The sequence below is a fragment of the Gouania willdenowi genome, chromosome 4, assembly GCF_900634775.1.
Source record: "Gouania willdenowi chromosome 4, fGouWil2.1, whole genome shotgun sequence".
Lineage (NCBI taxonomy): Eukaryota > Metazoa > Chordata > Actinopteri > Blenniiformes > Gobiesocidae > Gouania > Gouania willdenowi.
Genome location: NC_041047.1, coordinates 2,008,220 through 2,026,272, shown reverse-complemented (window position 1 = coordinate 2,026,272; position 18,053 = coordinate 2,008,220). Strand labels below are relative to the sequence as shown.

The following is an 18,053-nucleotide window of genomic DNA, read 5'->3' as shown; positions in this document are numbered from 1 at the left end:
TTGCTCATGTTACCTTAAGGCAGTTCATCATAGAGAAAGCACATTTTAAATAGAAATGTTATTGATTTAAATAAAAAAAAGTAAATAGTACCAAGGATTGTTGCTGTAACACACATAGTGTCTGCAGGACATGTCACTGTATCTTCAGTTATACATGAACCAGTGCAACTTTGACACCGCAGACCTCCAGTTACTGTAGTTGGCTGAGCGGTGGTAGTTGTGAATGGAGGCAGGGTAGTTGGAGGTGTGGTAGTTGTAGTTGTGAATGGTCTGGTTGTTGTGGATGGAGGTGCAGTTGTAGTCGTAGCTGGTGGTGTGGTAGTCGTGGTTGGAGGTGTGGAAGTTGTGGTTGGAGGCGTGGTTGTTGTGGTTAAAGGTGTGTTAGTCGTGGTTGGAGGCATGGTAGTTGTGGTTGGTGGTGTGGTAGTTGTAGTTGGAGGTGTGGTAGTTGTAGTTGGAGGTGTGGTAGTTGTAGTTGGAGGTGTGGTAGTTGTAGTAGGAGGTGTGGTAGTTGTAGTTGGAGGTGTGGTAGTTGTAGTTGGAGGTGTGGTAGTTGTAGTTGGAGGTGTGGTAGTTGTAGTTGGAGGTGTGGTAGTTGTAGTTGGAGGTGTGGTAGTTGTAGTTGGAGGTGTGGTAGTTGTAGTAGGAGAGGTGGTAGTTGTAGTTGGAGGTGTGGTCGTTGTGGTTGGTGGTGTGGTCGTTGTAGTTGGAGGTGTGGTAGTTGTAGTTGGAGGTGTGGTAGTTGTAGTTGGAGGTGTGGTAGTTGTAGTTGGAGGTGTGGTAGTTGTAGTTGGAGGTGTGGTAGTTGTAGTGGGAGGTGTGGTAGTTGTAGTTGGAGGTGTGGTAGTTGTAGTAGGAGGTGTGGTAGTTGTAGTTCCATCATTACATTCATTTGTATTACAACAGTTTGGTCCAGAGCTGAAGGTTCCTAACTCTGGTAATAATGGTATTTCTCCCAGCCTTCTACTTGCAGTACACACACTTGGTGATACACAGCCATAAGCTTCATCTTTCACTGTGGATTAAAATATGGATTATTAACACTGATTTTCCTCAAAGGGCTTTTGTAAAGAAAAAAACAATACTTAAAAAAAAAAAGCTATGTGTGTATTTACAGACACATCTATGCTATGTGTGTGTTCTTTTCTGTCTCTGTGTGAGCGCGGACGTGTGTCAGTTTTATCGCTATGTGCGCAAGGTGATGGAAGATCAAGATCTTTGCTGTGTGAGCGCTTCACGCCGTGATTGTGTGCTTGTAGTTGTATGTTCAGCTTATAAACTTGCCATGTGTGTATGTACAGACACATCATTGTGTGTATTACTTTGTTTCTCTGTGCACAGACATTTTTTTTTTCACATTTCCCTCCTAGTGGCAGCTCAGCAGAAAGCAGGGGTTCAGTTACTCTTAAAGTTCTTGTATGTCATTGTTAAGTCAACCAGTAGGAGCATAATTCACTGGTTTTGATGGAATGAAGTCAGATAAATAATATTTTTTACTCTTTTGGCCACACATAAAACATACATATTTAACCTGTACATTGGTGGTTAAATGAATCTGTTCCCACACAATTAAAATCTCTATTTTCTTCCAGAATAGTGTTTTTGTTGGTTTAGTTTCTCACCAGGGATTTAAAACTTAGGGTTAGTCACAGGTGGAGGAAAGTTGATGATCTGTAGATGTTGCAGGAGGTGAAGTAGGAATGTGCTGAGTCATTGCACAACGTGATTTATTTTAGGTTAACAAATTGTTATATCTTGATTGTATTTGTCATTAATCATTAATAGCCTCTGTAAGAAAATAACTATTTCAATAGTTTTTTTTAAAGCTATAGAGAGCCATTGCATAAGAGTCAAAGGGCCACAATAGGACCCAGAGCCACATATTGCAGACCCCTGTTCTGAGAGAACCACAGCTGAAAATCTGGCCTGGTATCATAGGCCATCAGTTTTGGTCCCTCCATGATGATTCTGATGAGCGTACACGCTTTATTGCTGAGCTCAGCACGTTCTTTATTTTTACTGCTGCTCTCAATGTGAGTGTGAACTCAGTGATTGGCTCGTTATGTGTGGCTCTGTTCGCGGGCCGAGCGCACTCCAAAAGAGCGCGTTGGCGTTTATACTCACAGCCAAGTTGCATGAGTGTGCATTGTCTTCTCACCCGCAGTGTGCGTGCGTGAGAGAGAAGTGCATTCTATACGTGACGAAGCGTTCAGCCACTCCGTCCAAAATGAGGTCGCACTCGCACGGATGCAACCAGATGAAATTTTCACTCACACGCACTGAAAATATACTCACAGATGCGACCATTTTGGTCGCAGTCTTGAGCCCTGCTTAATTTACACTAACTTAATAACATATATTTTTAATTTTCCAAAAAAGCAAAATGAAAATGAAAATTAATACTCTAGTAATGAACAAAGAAAAGCCAACTAACAATTATCACATGACTCACATGTTCCTTGAATACACAGGGTCTCGTCTCCCGTACAAAAGGTTGAAACATCACATCTGGTGTTTGATACACAGAAGAAACACTGGAGACCGTTTAAAGTCTGTGACTGAGTATGAGCTGAAATGAAAAAGAATAAGTATTTAAGTAAAACACACGAGTACATTAAAGGTACACATCGTTTTACTAATATTGAATTTGTTTAACATTCTTTAGTTTTTTAGGTTCTTTATTAAATAGATTGCACAGTAAAAACAATGCTTTTCACCATAATTAAGTTGAAACAAAGGCTATTATTATAATACACAAGCTGAATGTTGTAAAGGCTTCCTAAAACATTTAAATACTTATTAAGAAATGGAAACGTGTATTTACCAGGTAAGGTATTATTGTTACACCCATCAGTGTCACAGCACTCAGCAGATATCAGTGCACCTGAACGACCCAAGTTAAGTTCATATGTTTGAGAGCCTGTGATTGGACACAGAGCTGATGATGCACATCCTTTGTAGAATCGTGGAGGGTCAGATGAACCAAATGCTGTGTCTGCAATTACAAAATAAAGATTGGTTATGTTTATTACAGAAAAAAGTTTATTATGCATTGGCTATGTTTGTTATGTTTATTACAGAAAGTTTATCTTGTATTCAAGACATTTTGTATTGGATATATATATATATATAATTATAAATATAAAAAACTATTACAACCTGTGATGGTGGCAGTTACACACATAGTTTCTGTAGAACATGTAACTGTAGTTTCAGTTGAACATGTACCATTGCAACTTAGACATTTAAGTCCTCCAGCTGTAGTGAAGATAAAAATAATTTAACACTATTAATGCATATTTTAAACATCAAACTTTGAAGATAAAGCAAAGATAAAAATTTAACAAACATTATAAAATGTACACATAGAATTAACTAAACTCACATGTGGTAGTTGTAATAGTAGGTGTGGTAGTTGTAGTTGGAGGTGTGGTAGTTGTAGTAGGAGGTGTGGTAGTTGTAGTAGGAGGTGTGGTAGTTGTAGTAGGAGGTGTGGTAGTTGTAGTAGGAGGTGTGGTAGTTGTAGTTGGAGGTGTGGTAGTTGTAGTAGGAGGTGTGGTAGTTGTAGTTGGAGGTGTGGTAGTTGTAGTAGGAGGTGTGGTAGTTGTAGTTCCATCATTACAGTTATTTGTATCACAACAGTTTGGTCCAGAGCTGAAGGTTCCTAACTCTGGTAATAATGGTATTTCTCCCAGCCTTCTACTTGCAGTACACACACTTGGTGATACACAGCCATAAGCTTCATTGTTCACTGTGGATTAAAATATGGATTAATAACAATGATTATCTTTTGATGGTATTTGTAAATAATATAACTCAAGAGAATGTCTAATAAAATTGTTGGTTTGTCAAATATTTTATGGCTACATTTTAGCTCTTGTATGTCATTGCTAAGTCAACCTGTCAATAAAAGACAGTAAATATTTTTGTTAAATTTTGCAAAGCATTTTTTTTTTTTTATTGTTTAGGTTTTTTTTTTTTTTTTTGTGGAAGGAAGTCTGTTTATCTTTTTAAAAAAGTAATTTGTGCATTTTTCAGTGAAGACAATAAACAATACATTTCCTTAATAACAGTTTTCCTGTATTTTTCGAAGTATATAAAATTTTTTTAAACACTATTAAAAATAACCCTCAAGCATTTTCAGGCTAAACCTTTTGGCCAAAAGTGTAAGCAAAATTATTAATATTACTCTATATTTTTAAACCTCCCTAAAATGTTCATTAACTGATTTATGTCATAAAAGGTTATATCATCTGCAGCTCCTAAAAAATACTGGCCTCATTTTTTAGAGAATTACTGTGTTGTTGATTTTCTCAATATTTATGTGTGCTTTTATTCCCTTTAGAAAGCTTATAGTAATTTTTTTTAACTGATTGAGTATTTGTTAATTTACATCAACTTATTAATTTATATATATTTTTAAATATTCTAATAAAGCTAAAGTAAAATGAAAATAAATGCAATAATTAACAAAGGAAAACTGATTAACAATTGTCATATGACTCACATGTTCCTTGAATACACAGGGTCTCGTCTCCCGTACACGGGATTGAAACATCACATCTGGTGGGTGATGCACAGAAGAAACACTGGAGACCGTTTTGAGTCTGTGACTGAGTATGAGCTGAAACAATAAGTAATAAGTATTTATGTAAAACACACAAGTACATGTAAAGGTACATAGTTTAACTTCTAAAGTCAATATTAGATTTGTTTACATTCAGTAGTTTTTTAAGTTCTTTATTAAGTCTATCACACAGTAAAAACAACACTTAAAGATTTCATTATAATGAAGTTGAAACCAAGGCTATTATTATAATACACAAGCTGAATGTTGTAAAGGCTTCTTAAAACATTTAAATATTTATTAAGAAATGGAAACGTGTATTTACCAGGTAAGGTATTATTGTTACACCCATCAGTGTCACAGCACTCAGCAGATATCAGTGCACCTGAACGACCCAAGTTAAGTTCATATGTTTGAGAGCCTGTGATTGGACACAGATCTGATGATGCACATCCTTTGTAGAATCGTGGAGGGTCAGAAGAACCAGGTGCTGTGTCTGCAATTACAAAATAAAGATGGACTATGTTAATTAAAAAGAGTTTATCTTGTATTCAATACGTTATGCATTGGAGATAAAACTATTACAACCTGTGATGGTGGCAGTTACACACATAGTTTCTGTAGAACATGTAACTGTAGTTTCAGTTGAACATGAACCAGTGCAACTTAGACATTTAAGTCCTCCAGCTGTAGTGAAGATAAAATCATACAACAATAATAATGCATATTTTAAACATCAAACTTTGAAGAGAAAGCAAAGACAAAAATTTTAAAGATACACATATGATAAACTAAACTCACATGTTGTAGTTAGAGGTGTGGTAGTTGTAGTTGGAGGTGTGGTAGTTGTAGTAGGAGGTGTGGTAGTTGTAGTTGGAGGTGTGGTAGTTGTAGTTCCATCATTACAGTTTTCTGTATCACAACAGGTTGGTCCAGAGCTGAAGGTTCCTAACTCTGGTAATAATGGTATTTCTCCCAGCCTTCTACTTGCAGTACACACACTTGGTGATGCACAGCCATAAGGTTCATTGTTCACTGTGGATTAAAATATAGATTAATAACAATGATTATCTTTTGATGGTATTTGTAAATAATATAACTTAAGAGAATGTCTAATAAAATTGTTGATTTTTCAAACATTTCGTGGCTACATTTTAGCTCTTGTATGTCATTGCTAAGTCAACCTGTCAATAAAAAACAGTAAATATTTTTGTTAAATTTTGCAAAGCATTTTTTTTTTTTTATTGTTTAGGGTTTTTTTTTTTTTTGGGGAAGAAAGTCCGAGTAACAAAAGTTTTTCTATTTAAAAAGTAGTTTGTGCATTTTTCAGTGAAGACAATAAACAATACATTTCCTTAATAACAGTTTTCATGTATTTTTCGAAGTATATAACATTTTTTTAAACACTATTAAAAAAAACCCTCAAGCATTTTCAGGCTAAACCTTTTGGCCAAAAGTGTTAGCAAATTTAATAATATTACTCTATATTTTTAAACCTCCCTAAATTATTCATTAACTGATTTATGTCATAAAAGGTTATATCATCTGCAGCTCCTAAAAAATACTGGCCTCATTTTTGAGAGAATTACTGTGTTGTTGATTTTCTCAATATTTATGTGTGCTTTTATTCCCTTTAGAAAGCTTATAGTAATTTTTTAACTGATTGAGTATTTGTTAATTTACATTAACTTATTAATTTATATATATTTTTAAATATTCTAATAAAGTTAAAGTAAAAATGAAAATAAATGCAATAATTAACAAAGGAAAACTGATTAACAATTATCACATGACTCACATGTTCCTTGAATACACAGGGTCTCGTCTCCCGTACACGGGGTTGAAACATCACATCTGGTGGGTGATGCACAGAAGAAACACTGGAGACCGTTTGGAGTCTGTGACTGAGTATGAGCTGAAACAATAAGTAATAAGTATTTATGTAAAACACACAAGTACATGTAAAGGTACATAGTTTAACTTCTAAAGTCAATATTGGATTTGTTTACATTCAGTAGTTTTTTAAGTTCTTTATCAAGTCTATCACACAGTAAAAACAACACTTAAAGAATTTCATTATAATGAAGTTGAAACCAAGGCTATTATTATAATACACAAGCTGAATGTTGTAAAGGCTTCCTAAAACATTTAAATATTTATTAAGAAATGGAAACGTGTATTTACCAGGTAAGGTATTATTGTTACACCCATCAGTGTCACAGCACTCAGCAGATATCAGTGCACCTGAAACACCCAAGTTAAGTTCATATGTTTGAGAGCCTGTGATTGGACACAGAGCTGATGATGCACACGCTTTGTAGAATCGTGGAGGGTCAGATGAACCAGGTGCTGTGTCTGCAATTACAAAATAAAGATGGACTATGTTAATTACAGAAAAAAGTTTATTATGCATTGGAGATTAAAAAAAAAAAACTATTCCAACCTGTGATGGTGGCAGTTACACACATAGTTTCTGTAGAACATGTAACTGTAGTTTCAGTTGAACATGAACCAGTGCAACTTAGACATTTAAGTCCTCCAGCTGTAGTGAAGATAAAATCATACAACAATAATAATGCATATTTTAAACATCAAACTTTGAAGAGAAAGCAAAGATAAAAATTTTAAAGATACACATATGATAAACTAAACTCACATGTTGTAGTTGGAGGTGTGGTAGTTGTAGTTGGAGGTGTGGTAGTTGTAGTTGGAGGTGTGGTAGTTGTGGTTGGAGGTGTGGTAGTTGTAGTAGGAGGTGTGGTAGTTGTAGTAGGAGGTGTGGTAGTTGTCGTAGGAGGTGTGGTAGTTGTGGTTGGAGGTGTGGTAGTTGTGGTTGGAGGTGTGGTAGTTGTAGTTGGAGGTGTGGTAGTTGTCGTAGGAGGTGTGGTAGTTGTAGTTGGAGGTGTGGTAGTTGTAGTTGGAGGTGTGGTAGTTGTAGTAGGAGGTGTGGTAGTTGTAGTAGGAGGTGTGGTAGTTGTCGTTGGAGGTGTGGTAGTTGTGGTTGGAGGTGTGGTAGTTGTGGTTGGAGGTGTGGTAGTTGTTGGAGGTGTGGTAGTTGTAGTTGGAGGTGTGGTAGTTGTAGTAGGAGGTGTGGTAGTTGTAGTTGGAGGTGTGGTAGTTGTAGTAGGAGGTGTGGTAGTTGTAGTTGGAGGTGTGGTAGTTGTAGTTGGAGGTGTGGTAGTTGTAGTAGGAGGTGTGGTAGTTGTAGTTGGAGGTGTGGTAGTTGTAGTTGGAGGTGTGGTCGTTGTAGTTGGAGGTGTGGTAGTTGTAGTTGGAGGTGTGGTAGTTGTAGTTGGAGGTGTGGTAGTTGTAGTTGGAGGTGTGGTAGTTGTGGTTGGAGGTGTGGTAGTTGTAGTTGGAGGTGTGGTAGTTGTAGTTGGAGGTGTGGTAGTTGTAGTTCCATCATTACAGTTATTTGTATCACAACAGTTTGGTCCAGAGCTGAAGGTTCCTAACTCTGGTAATAATGGTATTTCTCCCAGCCTTCTACTTGCAGTACACACACTTTGTGATACACAGCCATAAGCTTCATTGTTCACTGTGGATTAAAATATAGATTATTAAACACTGATTTTCTTTTGATGGTATTTCTAAATAATATAACTCAAGAGAATGTCTAAAAAAATTGTTGATTTTTAAAACATTTTATGGCTACATTTTAGCTCTTGTATGTCATTGCTAAGTCAACCTGTCAATAAAAGACAAATATTTTTGTTAAATTTTGCAAAGCATTTTTTTTTTTATTGTTTAGGTTTTTTTTTTTTTATTATTATTTTGGAAGAAAGTCCGATTATTAGAATTATTATTATGAGCATTTTTCAGTGAAGACAATAAACAATACATTTCCTTAATAACAGTTTTCATGTATTTTTTTAAGTATATAACAATTTTCTAAGCACTATTAAAAATTGCCCTCAAGCATTTTCAGGCTAAACCTTTTGGCCAAAGGTGTTAGCAAATTTATTAATATATTTTTTTATTTTTTTTTAAAAGCCTCCTTAAAATATTCATTAACTGATTTATGTCATAAAAGGTTATATCATCTGCAGCTCCTAAAAAATACTGGCCTCATTTTTTAGAGAATTACTGTGTTGTTGATTTTCTCAATATTTATGTGTGCTTTTATTCCCTTTAGAAAGCTTATAGTAATTTTTTAACTGATTGAGCATATTTTAATTTACATTAACTTTTTAATTTATATATATTTTTAAATATTCTAATAAAGCTAAAGTAAAAATGAAAATAAATGCAATAATTAAAAAAAGGAAAACTGATTAACAATTATCACATGACTCACATGTTCCTTGAATACACAGGGTCTCGTCTCCCGTACACGGGGTTGAAACATCACATCTGGTGGGTGATGCACAGAAGAAACACTGGAGACTGTTTGGAGTCTGTGACTGAGTATGAGCTGAAACAATAAGGAATAAGTATTTAAATAAAACACAGAAGTACATATAAAGATATACATAGTTTTAGTAATATTGGATTTGTTTAACATCCCTTAGTTTTTTAAGTTTTTTATTAAGTCTATCACACAGTAAAAACAACACTTAAAGAATTTCATTATAATGAAGTTGAAACCAAGGCTATTATTATAATACACAAGCTGAATGTTGTAAAGGCTTCCTAAAACATTTAAATATTTATTAAGAAATGGAAACGTGTACTTACCAGGTAAGGTATTATTGTTACACCCATCAGTGTCACAGCACTCAGCAGATATCAGTGCACCTGAAAGACCCAAGTTAAGTTCATATGTTTGAGAGCCTGTGATTGGACACAGAGCTGATGATGCACATCCTTTGTAGAATCGTGTTGTGTCAGATGAACCAAGTGCTGTGTCTGCAATTACAAAATAAAGATGGACTATGTTAATTAAAAAGAGTTTATCTTGTATTCAATACGTTATGCATTGGAGATAAAACTATTACAACCTGTGATGGTGGCAGTTACACACATAGTTTCTGTAGAACATGTAACTGTAGTTTCAGTTGAACATGAACCAGTGCAACTTAGACATTTAAGTCCTCCAGCTGTAGTGAAGATAAAATCATACAACAACATTAAATTATATTTTAAACATCAGACTCTTAAGATAAAGCAAACATTGACAAATAAATATAATATAAAGTGTACACGAGAAACTAAACTCACGTGTTGTAGTAGGAGAGGTGGTAGTTGTGGTTGGAGGTGTGGTAGTTGTAGTTGGAGGTGTGGTAGTTGTGGTTGGAGGTGTGGTAGTTGTGGTTGGAGGTGTGGTAGTTGTAGTTGGAGGTGTGGTAGTTGTAGTTGGAGGTGTGGTAGTTGTAGTTAGAGGTGTGGTAGTTGTAGTTGGAGGTGTGGTAGTTGTAATTGGAGGTGTGGTAGTTGTAGTAGGAGGTGTGGTAGTTGTAGTAGGAGGTGTGGTAGTTGTAGTAGGAGGTGTGGTAGTTGTAGTAGGAGGTGTGGTAGTTGTAGTAGGAGGTGTGGTAGTTGTAGTTCCATCATTACAGTTTTCTGTATTACAACAGTTTGGTCCAGAGCTGAAGGTTCCTAACTCTGGTAATAATGGTAGTTCTCCCAGCCTTCTACTTGCAGTACACACACTTTGTGATACACAGCCATAAGCTTCATTGTTCACTGTGGATTAAAATATGGATTATTAACAATGATTCTCCTCTGATGGTATTTGTAAAGAACCTATTTCAAGAGATTGCCTAAAAAAATGTTGATTTTTCAAACATCTTGTATGTCATTGTTATTCAACAAGCAGTAGGACACTTCACTGGTTTGATGTGAATCCAATAAAACACAGTAAATACTGTTGGTAAAATTCACAAAGCAATTATTTTATTGTGGGATTTTTTGTGAAATGAAGTCAGAGAATGAATAGTTTTTTGTTTGAAAAATTATTTTGGCCATTTTGTAGTCAAGCAAAGACATTGTATATAACATTTACTTAGTAATTATTTTCTGAGTACATTACAATTTTCTAAATGTATTCATAATAACCCTCTAGCATTTAGAAAAAAAAAAACTTTTTTACACAAATTTATTAATATCACTATATCTTTTAAAGCTTACCCAAAATGTCCAGTTTATTGATTTATTATATAAAAAGTTATATAAGCTGAAACTCCTAAAAAATACTGTCCTTCATTTTTACATCATTATTGTGTTTTACCCAATTTGTCAATCATAATGTGTGCTTTTATATCCTTTAGAAAGCATGTGTTAAATGATGTTACTGATTGAGCATATGTGAATTTACATTAACTTTCTTTAAGTCTTTACAATTATCACATGACTCACATGTTCCTTGAATACACAGGGTCTCGTCTCCCTTACACGAGGTTGAAACATCACATCTGGTGTTTGATACACAGAAGAAACACTGGAGACCGCTTGGAGTCTGTGACTGAGTATGAGCTGAAACAATAAGTATTTATGTAAACAAACAAGTACATATAAAGGTACATAGTTTAACTTCTAAAGTCAATATTGGATTTTTTTTTTTTTTTTTTACATCCTTTAGTTTTTTAAGTTCTTTATTAAGTGGATTGCACAATAAAAACAACACTTAAAGAATTTCATTATAATGAAGTTGAAACCAAGGCTATTATTATAATACACAAGCTGAATGTTGTAAAGGCTTCTTAAAACATTTAAATATTTATTAAGAAATGGAAGCGTGTACTTACCAGGTAAGGTATTATTGTTACACCCATCAGTGTCACAGCACTCAGCAGATATCAGTGCACCTGAACGACCCAAGTTAAGTTCATATGTTTGAGAGCCTGTGATTGGACACAGAGCTGATGATGCACATCCTTTGTGGAATCGTGTTGTGTCAGAAGAAACAATTGATGTGTCTGCAATTACAAAATAAAGATGGACTATGTTAATTACAGAAAAAAGTTTATTGTGCATTGGAGATTAAAACAAAAAAAAAAAAAAACTATTCCAACCTGTGATGGTGGCAGTTACACACATAGTTAGTGTAGAACATGTAACTGTAGTTTCAGTTGAACATGTACCATTGCAACTTAAACAATCAAGTGCTGCAGCTGTAATGAGAAAAACATAATTTCAAGTAAGTTTAATTATTATAATGTTGGCATATTCTCTGAAATCCCACAATGTTGTACATTCCCTTTTTTTTCTTTATTCTTTCCCATCTCCACGTTTAATACAGTCAACCAAGATACTTCAAGCCTTGGTGAGCTTTGGAATTTTTTCTGGCCCATTTTGTTTTTCTTTAACAAAGCTGTTCCTGAACTAGCGCATCAGGTAACAATTACTCTGCTCATTCCTTTCACTTCTACTTTCCTCATCTTTTTTAAATCATGTCCTGTTATATAAGAGGGCACTGTCTTCTTGGTTTTATGTTTCCCTTATGATTGGGGGACATGCTCAAGAATGCCATTGTACCTATTTTGAACTTGTACAAATGGTAATAAACTCCACTTTATTCTATTATACTGAAATTGAAAGCCGATATGTATTACAAGATTCTATTTTTATTTAGCAGATGCTTTTAGCTGAAGTGACGTACAACACAAGCAGTTATAGTTAAAAGACTTGCTCAACATCCCACAGTGATGGCCAAGGTGGGATTCAAACCGGTGACCCTCTGATTACAAGCCAGCTTACTTAACCATTACGTCACCACTGCACAATGTCAAAATGTAATAAAGAGGTTGCACAAAGTGTAATGACAGCTTATAATGACAAATACAATCGAACAAACTTGTATTTGTACGGCTTTTTATTTGGTTCAATGAATTTTGTGCAGCAATATTAACCGTACATTTTTCACAGGTTAAACTTTTCTCAGTAACCAACAAAATTTGGTGATTAAGAATGATAATGTTCACCACTAAATATATGTGAGAAAGTTTCACTCCACGGTCCGTCTCAACCGCTGCTTAGAAGACGCTTTAGTGCTCAGATGCACTGAAATACATCCACATCGTAAATACGTATCCAGACAAGCGCGTGCTGGCCGCGGTGTTTACTTGCGTCATTACATTATTAGCATCCTGTTTTTGCCACGTTGTTTCAGTGACGTCTTGGTGGCCGAATTTTTGTTGTATCACTAATTAATAGGGAAATTCAACCTTTTGCTCAAAAGACTTTTGCAGAAACAAAAAAAAAAAAAAAAACTGTACTCATTAAATAATAATAATAATGTATTTTATTTAAGGCGCCTTTCAAGGTCCCCAAGGTCACCGCACAATCAAAGTCAAGAACAAGAGAAAAACACAATGAACAATAAGTTATACAAAGAATATTAAAAACTCTTTACACTTGAACTGTAAAGACATAGACTTAAACCCATGTAAAGGCAAGACACACAATATATATTGAAGACCAGAGATTAGGACAAAAAACTTAAAAATTCAATAAATATGAAATGTTTGAAATACAGTGGGCTACTAAGTTTAAATGATGCCGACTTAAACCATTCATCGGTTAAATTACCTTTACTGAAGAATGTCCAGAGGACCGTCACAGAGAGGATCAGCTTCAACATTTTGAATAAGTGAGAACTGAGCTTTCCCTGGAACTAAACTATAAAAGCATCAACTCACACCTTAAATGCAGCGCAGTTGAAAACACCTCCTGTAATTATTCAGTCCCATTATTAAAGCATGAGTCCTCAGGCACTCCTTGTTTTTTGTACAGGAAGATTTTAATATGCTCTCACACCCTGTTTATTTTCACTGAGAAAGTAACATTAATCATTTGATGATAATGGAAGGCGGGCTTTGTGCCTCGGTGACATTCCATCAACATTAGTTGAATTTTTTGGAGTGATGCTTCAACAGTTCCTCCTAGTAATTAAGTAGATTAAAACTCCTATTGTCAGGGATGAAAATGTGTTTGTTCCAATGAATTGAATTAAATGTTGATCTAAAAATCAGTTGCAGCCCTGTTTGCGTTTGTCTTCAGCATCCATGTGTATTACGTCCACAGATTCTTGTGAACATTTTTTTTGATTATGTATTTCAAAGAAAAAAAAGCAAGTTTGTCACAGGTTCTGTGGTACTGATGATCATTGCCCCACCTATTCAGGTAAAACTGACGGCATTGCATCGCTCCATTATTACATTAATTATAGGGCATTAACGGCAACTATTTCATACTTTGTTATTGTGCAAGACAAACACACCCATTTGACGTTTTTATTGTTCGAAACCTTGAAGTCATCACTTCAGTTTTGGATTCAACAACATTGGCATGGTTATGTGGAACACAAAATGTCAGTGTCCTTCCTACTCTGTTTTATTTCACGTTCTATCAACCTTCTCAACCCACCCGTCCATTCATCTGTGGATAATACCTGGACCAAATGCCAGTCCTTCAATGGGTTTTATTTTTGTTTATCACTGTAGTTTCCACATAAATAAGCATGAACTTACACAAGGGGAATTACTAAAGGGGTCGGAGGATGTTGAAGCCTAACCCAGAACTCATAAAGCAAAGCAGGCCAGAGCCAAAAATCCCAATATACTGTAGCTTTAGAAGAAGCAGCTATAATTTACTTATTAAATAACTTGTGCTTTATGAATGAACACACGATTGATGAAAAAAGAAACATTTGATTGAAGTGTGAAAAAAGAATATTCTATGTCAACCTGTTTCCCATCATTTAAAAGAAAAGTTTACAGTGCATATGCTTTGTTTTGATGCCTTTTTTTTTTAATATTCAATACATACAATGATTGTTTGGAGAGAAGCGTATGAGGAAGGCCATGCTTGTTTAACTGGAAGGACCAGCAATCTTTGAACAGAGAAAACAATGGTACAGAATGTATTCATCATCTAGAACTGAGTTGTTGTTGTTACTGTGTGTGTGGGTGTGGTTTTTGTTCAGATTTTTAATTAAGTAAATTTACAATTCCGGCTACATTTCATACAAGGTATTACGTTTCACAACACTCCTTTTCAACCTATTTAACATTTTCTATCAGTGCTGTGAGGTACGACCTAAACCATCATCATTATGTGCTTTTATTATTGTGGAACTATGAGTCAGAATTGACAACTTTATCTATTGTGTTCAACCCAAACAAAATGCATTTTGATGCAAATTGCATTTACAAACATTCCTTAGCTTGGGAATTACCTGTGACTGGACTTTCTTCCTTGTCCTTTTTTGTGTTAATTACATGATCAGTTCACCTCTCATCAACTCTGCTCCTCGCCAATCACTTCTGTTTTATTGTGTTACTATTATTTATATTCAATTTACAACATTCATGAAATGTAAAAAAAAAAAATGATGCAAGTAAAGGTTTAAAAAAAGAGATTTGGAGTACTATTGATGGTCAACTGGGTAACTTTGAACACTTAAAACAACTCTTGGCGTTTAGCGTTCTGCTTGCACGTAACATTTTTTTTTAAATAATTTTTTTTTTTGCTTACTTTTATTTACTGACTACCAAATAATGCACCTCACACGCCTTGTGAGCTCACACACACTGGAGGTAAGTCAGAAGTGCTGAAAGACAACGGAGAACGCAGCAGCAGCACGTGTCGTGTTAGCTCGTTAATGTTAGCTCTGCATCGAGACAAAAAGTAGCAGGTTCAAACACTCATTTAACCTGAACAGATCTTGGTTGCATTCAAATTTTTTACATTAATATTGTATTATTTTCATTTTGAAAAAACAAAGCAAAAGAGTCAGGCAAACCTAATATGTATTTCTAGTGAAAAAATAATGAGCATTGAAAACAAGAGCGGAAAAGTTAACATGCTGTTAATTTAAACTGAAGTGTTGGTTTGATTCCATGAAACATTTACAGATGATTCTCTTCCAAGAAACATCAGGATTCTATCAAACCTCACCTGCACTGTACAGTATTCAGGGGTTGATTTCAGTCACACTGGTTGAATTAGTATTTTGGCTAAAAAGTTACTGAATCGATTTCAAGTCACTGAATTCTTATGGATCGAATCGTTAACCAATATCGTCCTTGAATCCAATAGGCAACAACAAATTTTGATTTGAATTGATTTGTTGCTAAAACGAAGGGATACACTCCTACAGTTAAGCATGCACTCTACTTGAAACTTTGACAAAATATGGTGTGAAAATTCAATAGATTGAATTTTTCCTCTCAAGCGGTTCAGGTCTAAGCTGAGGTAAATGTGAAGTTCCATCAGAAAACCAGGAACAAGTCTCTATGAGAGACAAAAGGCAAAAATCTTTATTTTCTGAAAAAATTGTGATTTTCTGGGTTTTTGCAAAATATGCTTCTTGAAGTTAGAAACAAAACACTCTATGCTTCAGTAAACAAATCCGATATTTTTTAAAATTATAAACTTTTTCTTTAAAAACGGCTTGTTCAAGTCCCGAGTGGCTTCCTTGTTTGGCGGTTGTAGAATTCCAAAAGCTGGCAATCCAAACACTTCATATTGTTTTCACTGCAGCACGTTGAAGTAGAACACATTGCTACTTAAGCATCTACTCTGATTATGAGTCTGACTGAGGGCTGGGCAAAACAAAACAAAAAATCAATTTTATCGATTTATTGAATTTGTAGATAAAAACTATTATTATTTTGCAAAATTAATTTATTGTATTCATTAATTAATTTATTTATTCATTCATTCATTTTTCCACCAAAGTTTTTTTTTTTAAACTTTTTTGCGTTTTGTTCCTGTGGGTACCATACCGCGATGTGAGCCAGCCCCCTCTTTGTTTACCCTTTGAGTAGGATATCTGTGTGTGCCACAGGCATGTTTAATGTTTTATTTGCACTATGCTGAGATGCTAAGGAAAGAGAGTATTTTTCATAATTGTATTGTTATATGTTATAAGATATGTAGTTATCTGATTTCTTAATCAGACAATTTAAGCAACTGTGAAGTTGCTGTTGCACTTTTGTTTAAACTTGGGTAAAGCTTGAAATTGTTGAATGACAGAGTGTTATTCACTTTTTATTTTGGGATTGTTCTGTACATTTTACTTCTTGAGGACAATCACAGCAATAAAGTTGCACTTTTTACAAAATATCTGATGTCTACACTCATTTTTAAGTACATTAAAAAGAAATCGAATTGAAACTCAATTTTTTCTTTAAAAAATTTGAGATTTTTTTTTTTAGGCAAAATTGCCCAGCCCTAGTATGACTAATACTGAGCGTAAGTCATTTAACTAAAGCCAGCTGTTTCAAACACTCTCCAGAACTGTTTAGTCACTTTTCTGTCCTCCTCACCTCTTCTGGCCACAGAAATAATCCATTTAAGACGATATTCTATTGTTTTGTTTGAGTCACAAAAAACATGTCAGCTCAGCTGATAAAGGTGATACGAGCTGAATTCAGCTGCTAAAAGTGAAACTGTTTTTGATCGTTTGCGCTGCACTTTGGTTCAACTCTATATAGAGGGTAATATTATTTGTGTCTGTGAATTGCTCTAAAACTGTTAAAACAGCCATTCTTTCTTTCTCCTCAGCCGAAAGGTGACGAAAACTTCACAAAATTTTAAAACCACTTTCTAGAGTGTGTGTGTGTGTGTGTGTGTGTGTGTGTGTGTGTGTGTGTGTGTGTGTGTGTGTGTGTGTGTGTGTGTGTGTGTGTGTGTGGTGTGTGTGTGTGTGTGTGTGTGTGTGTGTGTGTGTGTGTGTGTGTGTGTGTGTGTGTGTGTGTGCGTGGCTCATATGCATAACACCACATTTTTTGGTTGATTTCTATGGTTGTAATAAGATCAACAACCAAAGTCTTTGTTGATTTTAGTGTTGTTTTCTACGGTAAAACTAAATCTGTCATTCGTCTACATACAGTATCTACCCATGTAAAAAAATAAAAGTTCAGGGGATGTAGTTGCTAGAAAGGGTGGAGTTGTTGTCAAACCTGAGCACTGCTGATGTTGTTGTTATATCAGGTCATGAGGTGAGTGTCGTTCATGGTATGTTGACAATGTTCCCTTTCTCCATAGCTTCTTTGATGTCATTAGCTTTCATCTGACGTCTTCAGCACAGGAATATGGAATTGTAGCACCTTTGGGGTAAATGAACACTACAGTCTAAGTTATTTAGTTGATTAGTTGATAAAAACTAATTCTACTGCTCTTACCAATTTATTTGAATTTGCCATGCAAACAAATTTCTATTCAAAAGTAACCTTTTAAATATAGCAATTATCTGACTCAAGTGCTAAGCAGTGAAGAGGCTGATTTATTAAATTATGCTGCTCAGTATATGACATATGGATACAGAAAATAGGGGGAAACATCCTGTTACTCAGACACTGAAGATAAGTAAAGAGAGGGACTGAGTGCAACAGCTATTTGTTAAAAGCAAACATAGAATACAGTGCAAAATGACAGTGTGCAACATACAAAGAGTCTATGATATAGATGTGTGTGTGTGTCCTAAGGTTCTTGGTGTGAGTGGGTTGTAAGCCACTGGCTCTGGTAGATTGACTGAACTACCTTTTGTAATCTGGAAGTGAGTGCTTTAGAGATGATTTTTGATTTCTGTGTTGACGGG

General features: G+C 35.0%; 1 protein-coding gene across 1 annotated transcript in view; it reads right to left on the bottom strand.

Moving 5' to 3' along the window:
• Nucleotides 1-7,282, bottom strand: part of LOC114462498 (mucin-2-like) — a 28,983-nt gene extending 21,701 nt beyond the window's left edge. The window contains exons 1-10 of the mRNA XM_028445387.1: nt 7,224-7,282; nt 7,011-7,109; nt 6,752-6,922; nt 6,366-6,482; nt 5,369-5,602; nt 5,156-5,254; nt 4,893-5,063; nt 4,508-4,624; nt 3,388-3,751; nt 92-870 (exon numbers count right to left, since the gene is read on the bottom strand). Of these exons, the coding sequence (XP_028301188.1) occupies nt 92-870; nt 3,388-3,751; nt 4,508-4,624; nt 4,893-5,063; nt 5,156-5,254; nt 5,369-5,602; nt 6,366-6,482; nt 6,752-6,922; nt 7,011-7,035 (2,077 nt within the window). The 5' untranslated portion in view covers nt 7,036-7,109; nt 7,224-7,282. The remainder of the gene's footprint in view (nt 1-91; nt 871-3,387; nt 3,752-4,507; nt 4,625-4,892; nt 5,064-5,155; nt 5,255-5,368; nt 5,603-6,365; nt 6,483-6,751; nt 6,923-7,010; nt 7,110-7,223) is intronic.
• Nucleotides 7,283-18,053: the final 10,771 nt, after the last annotated feature.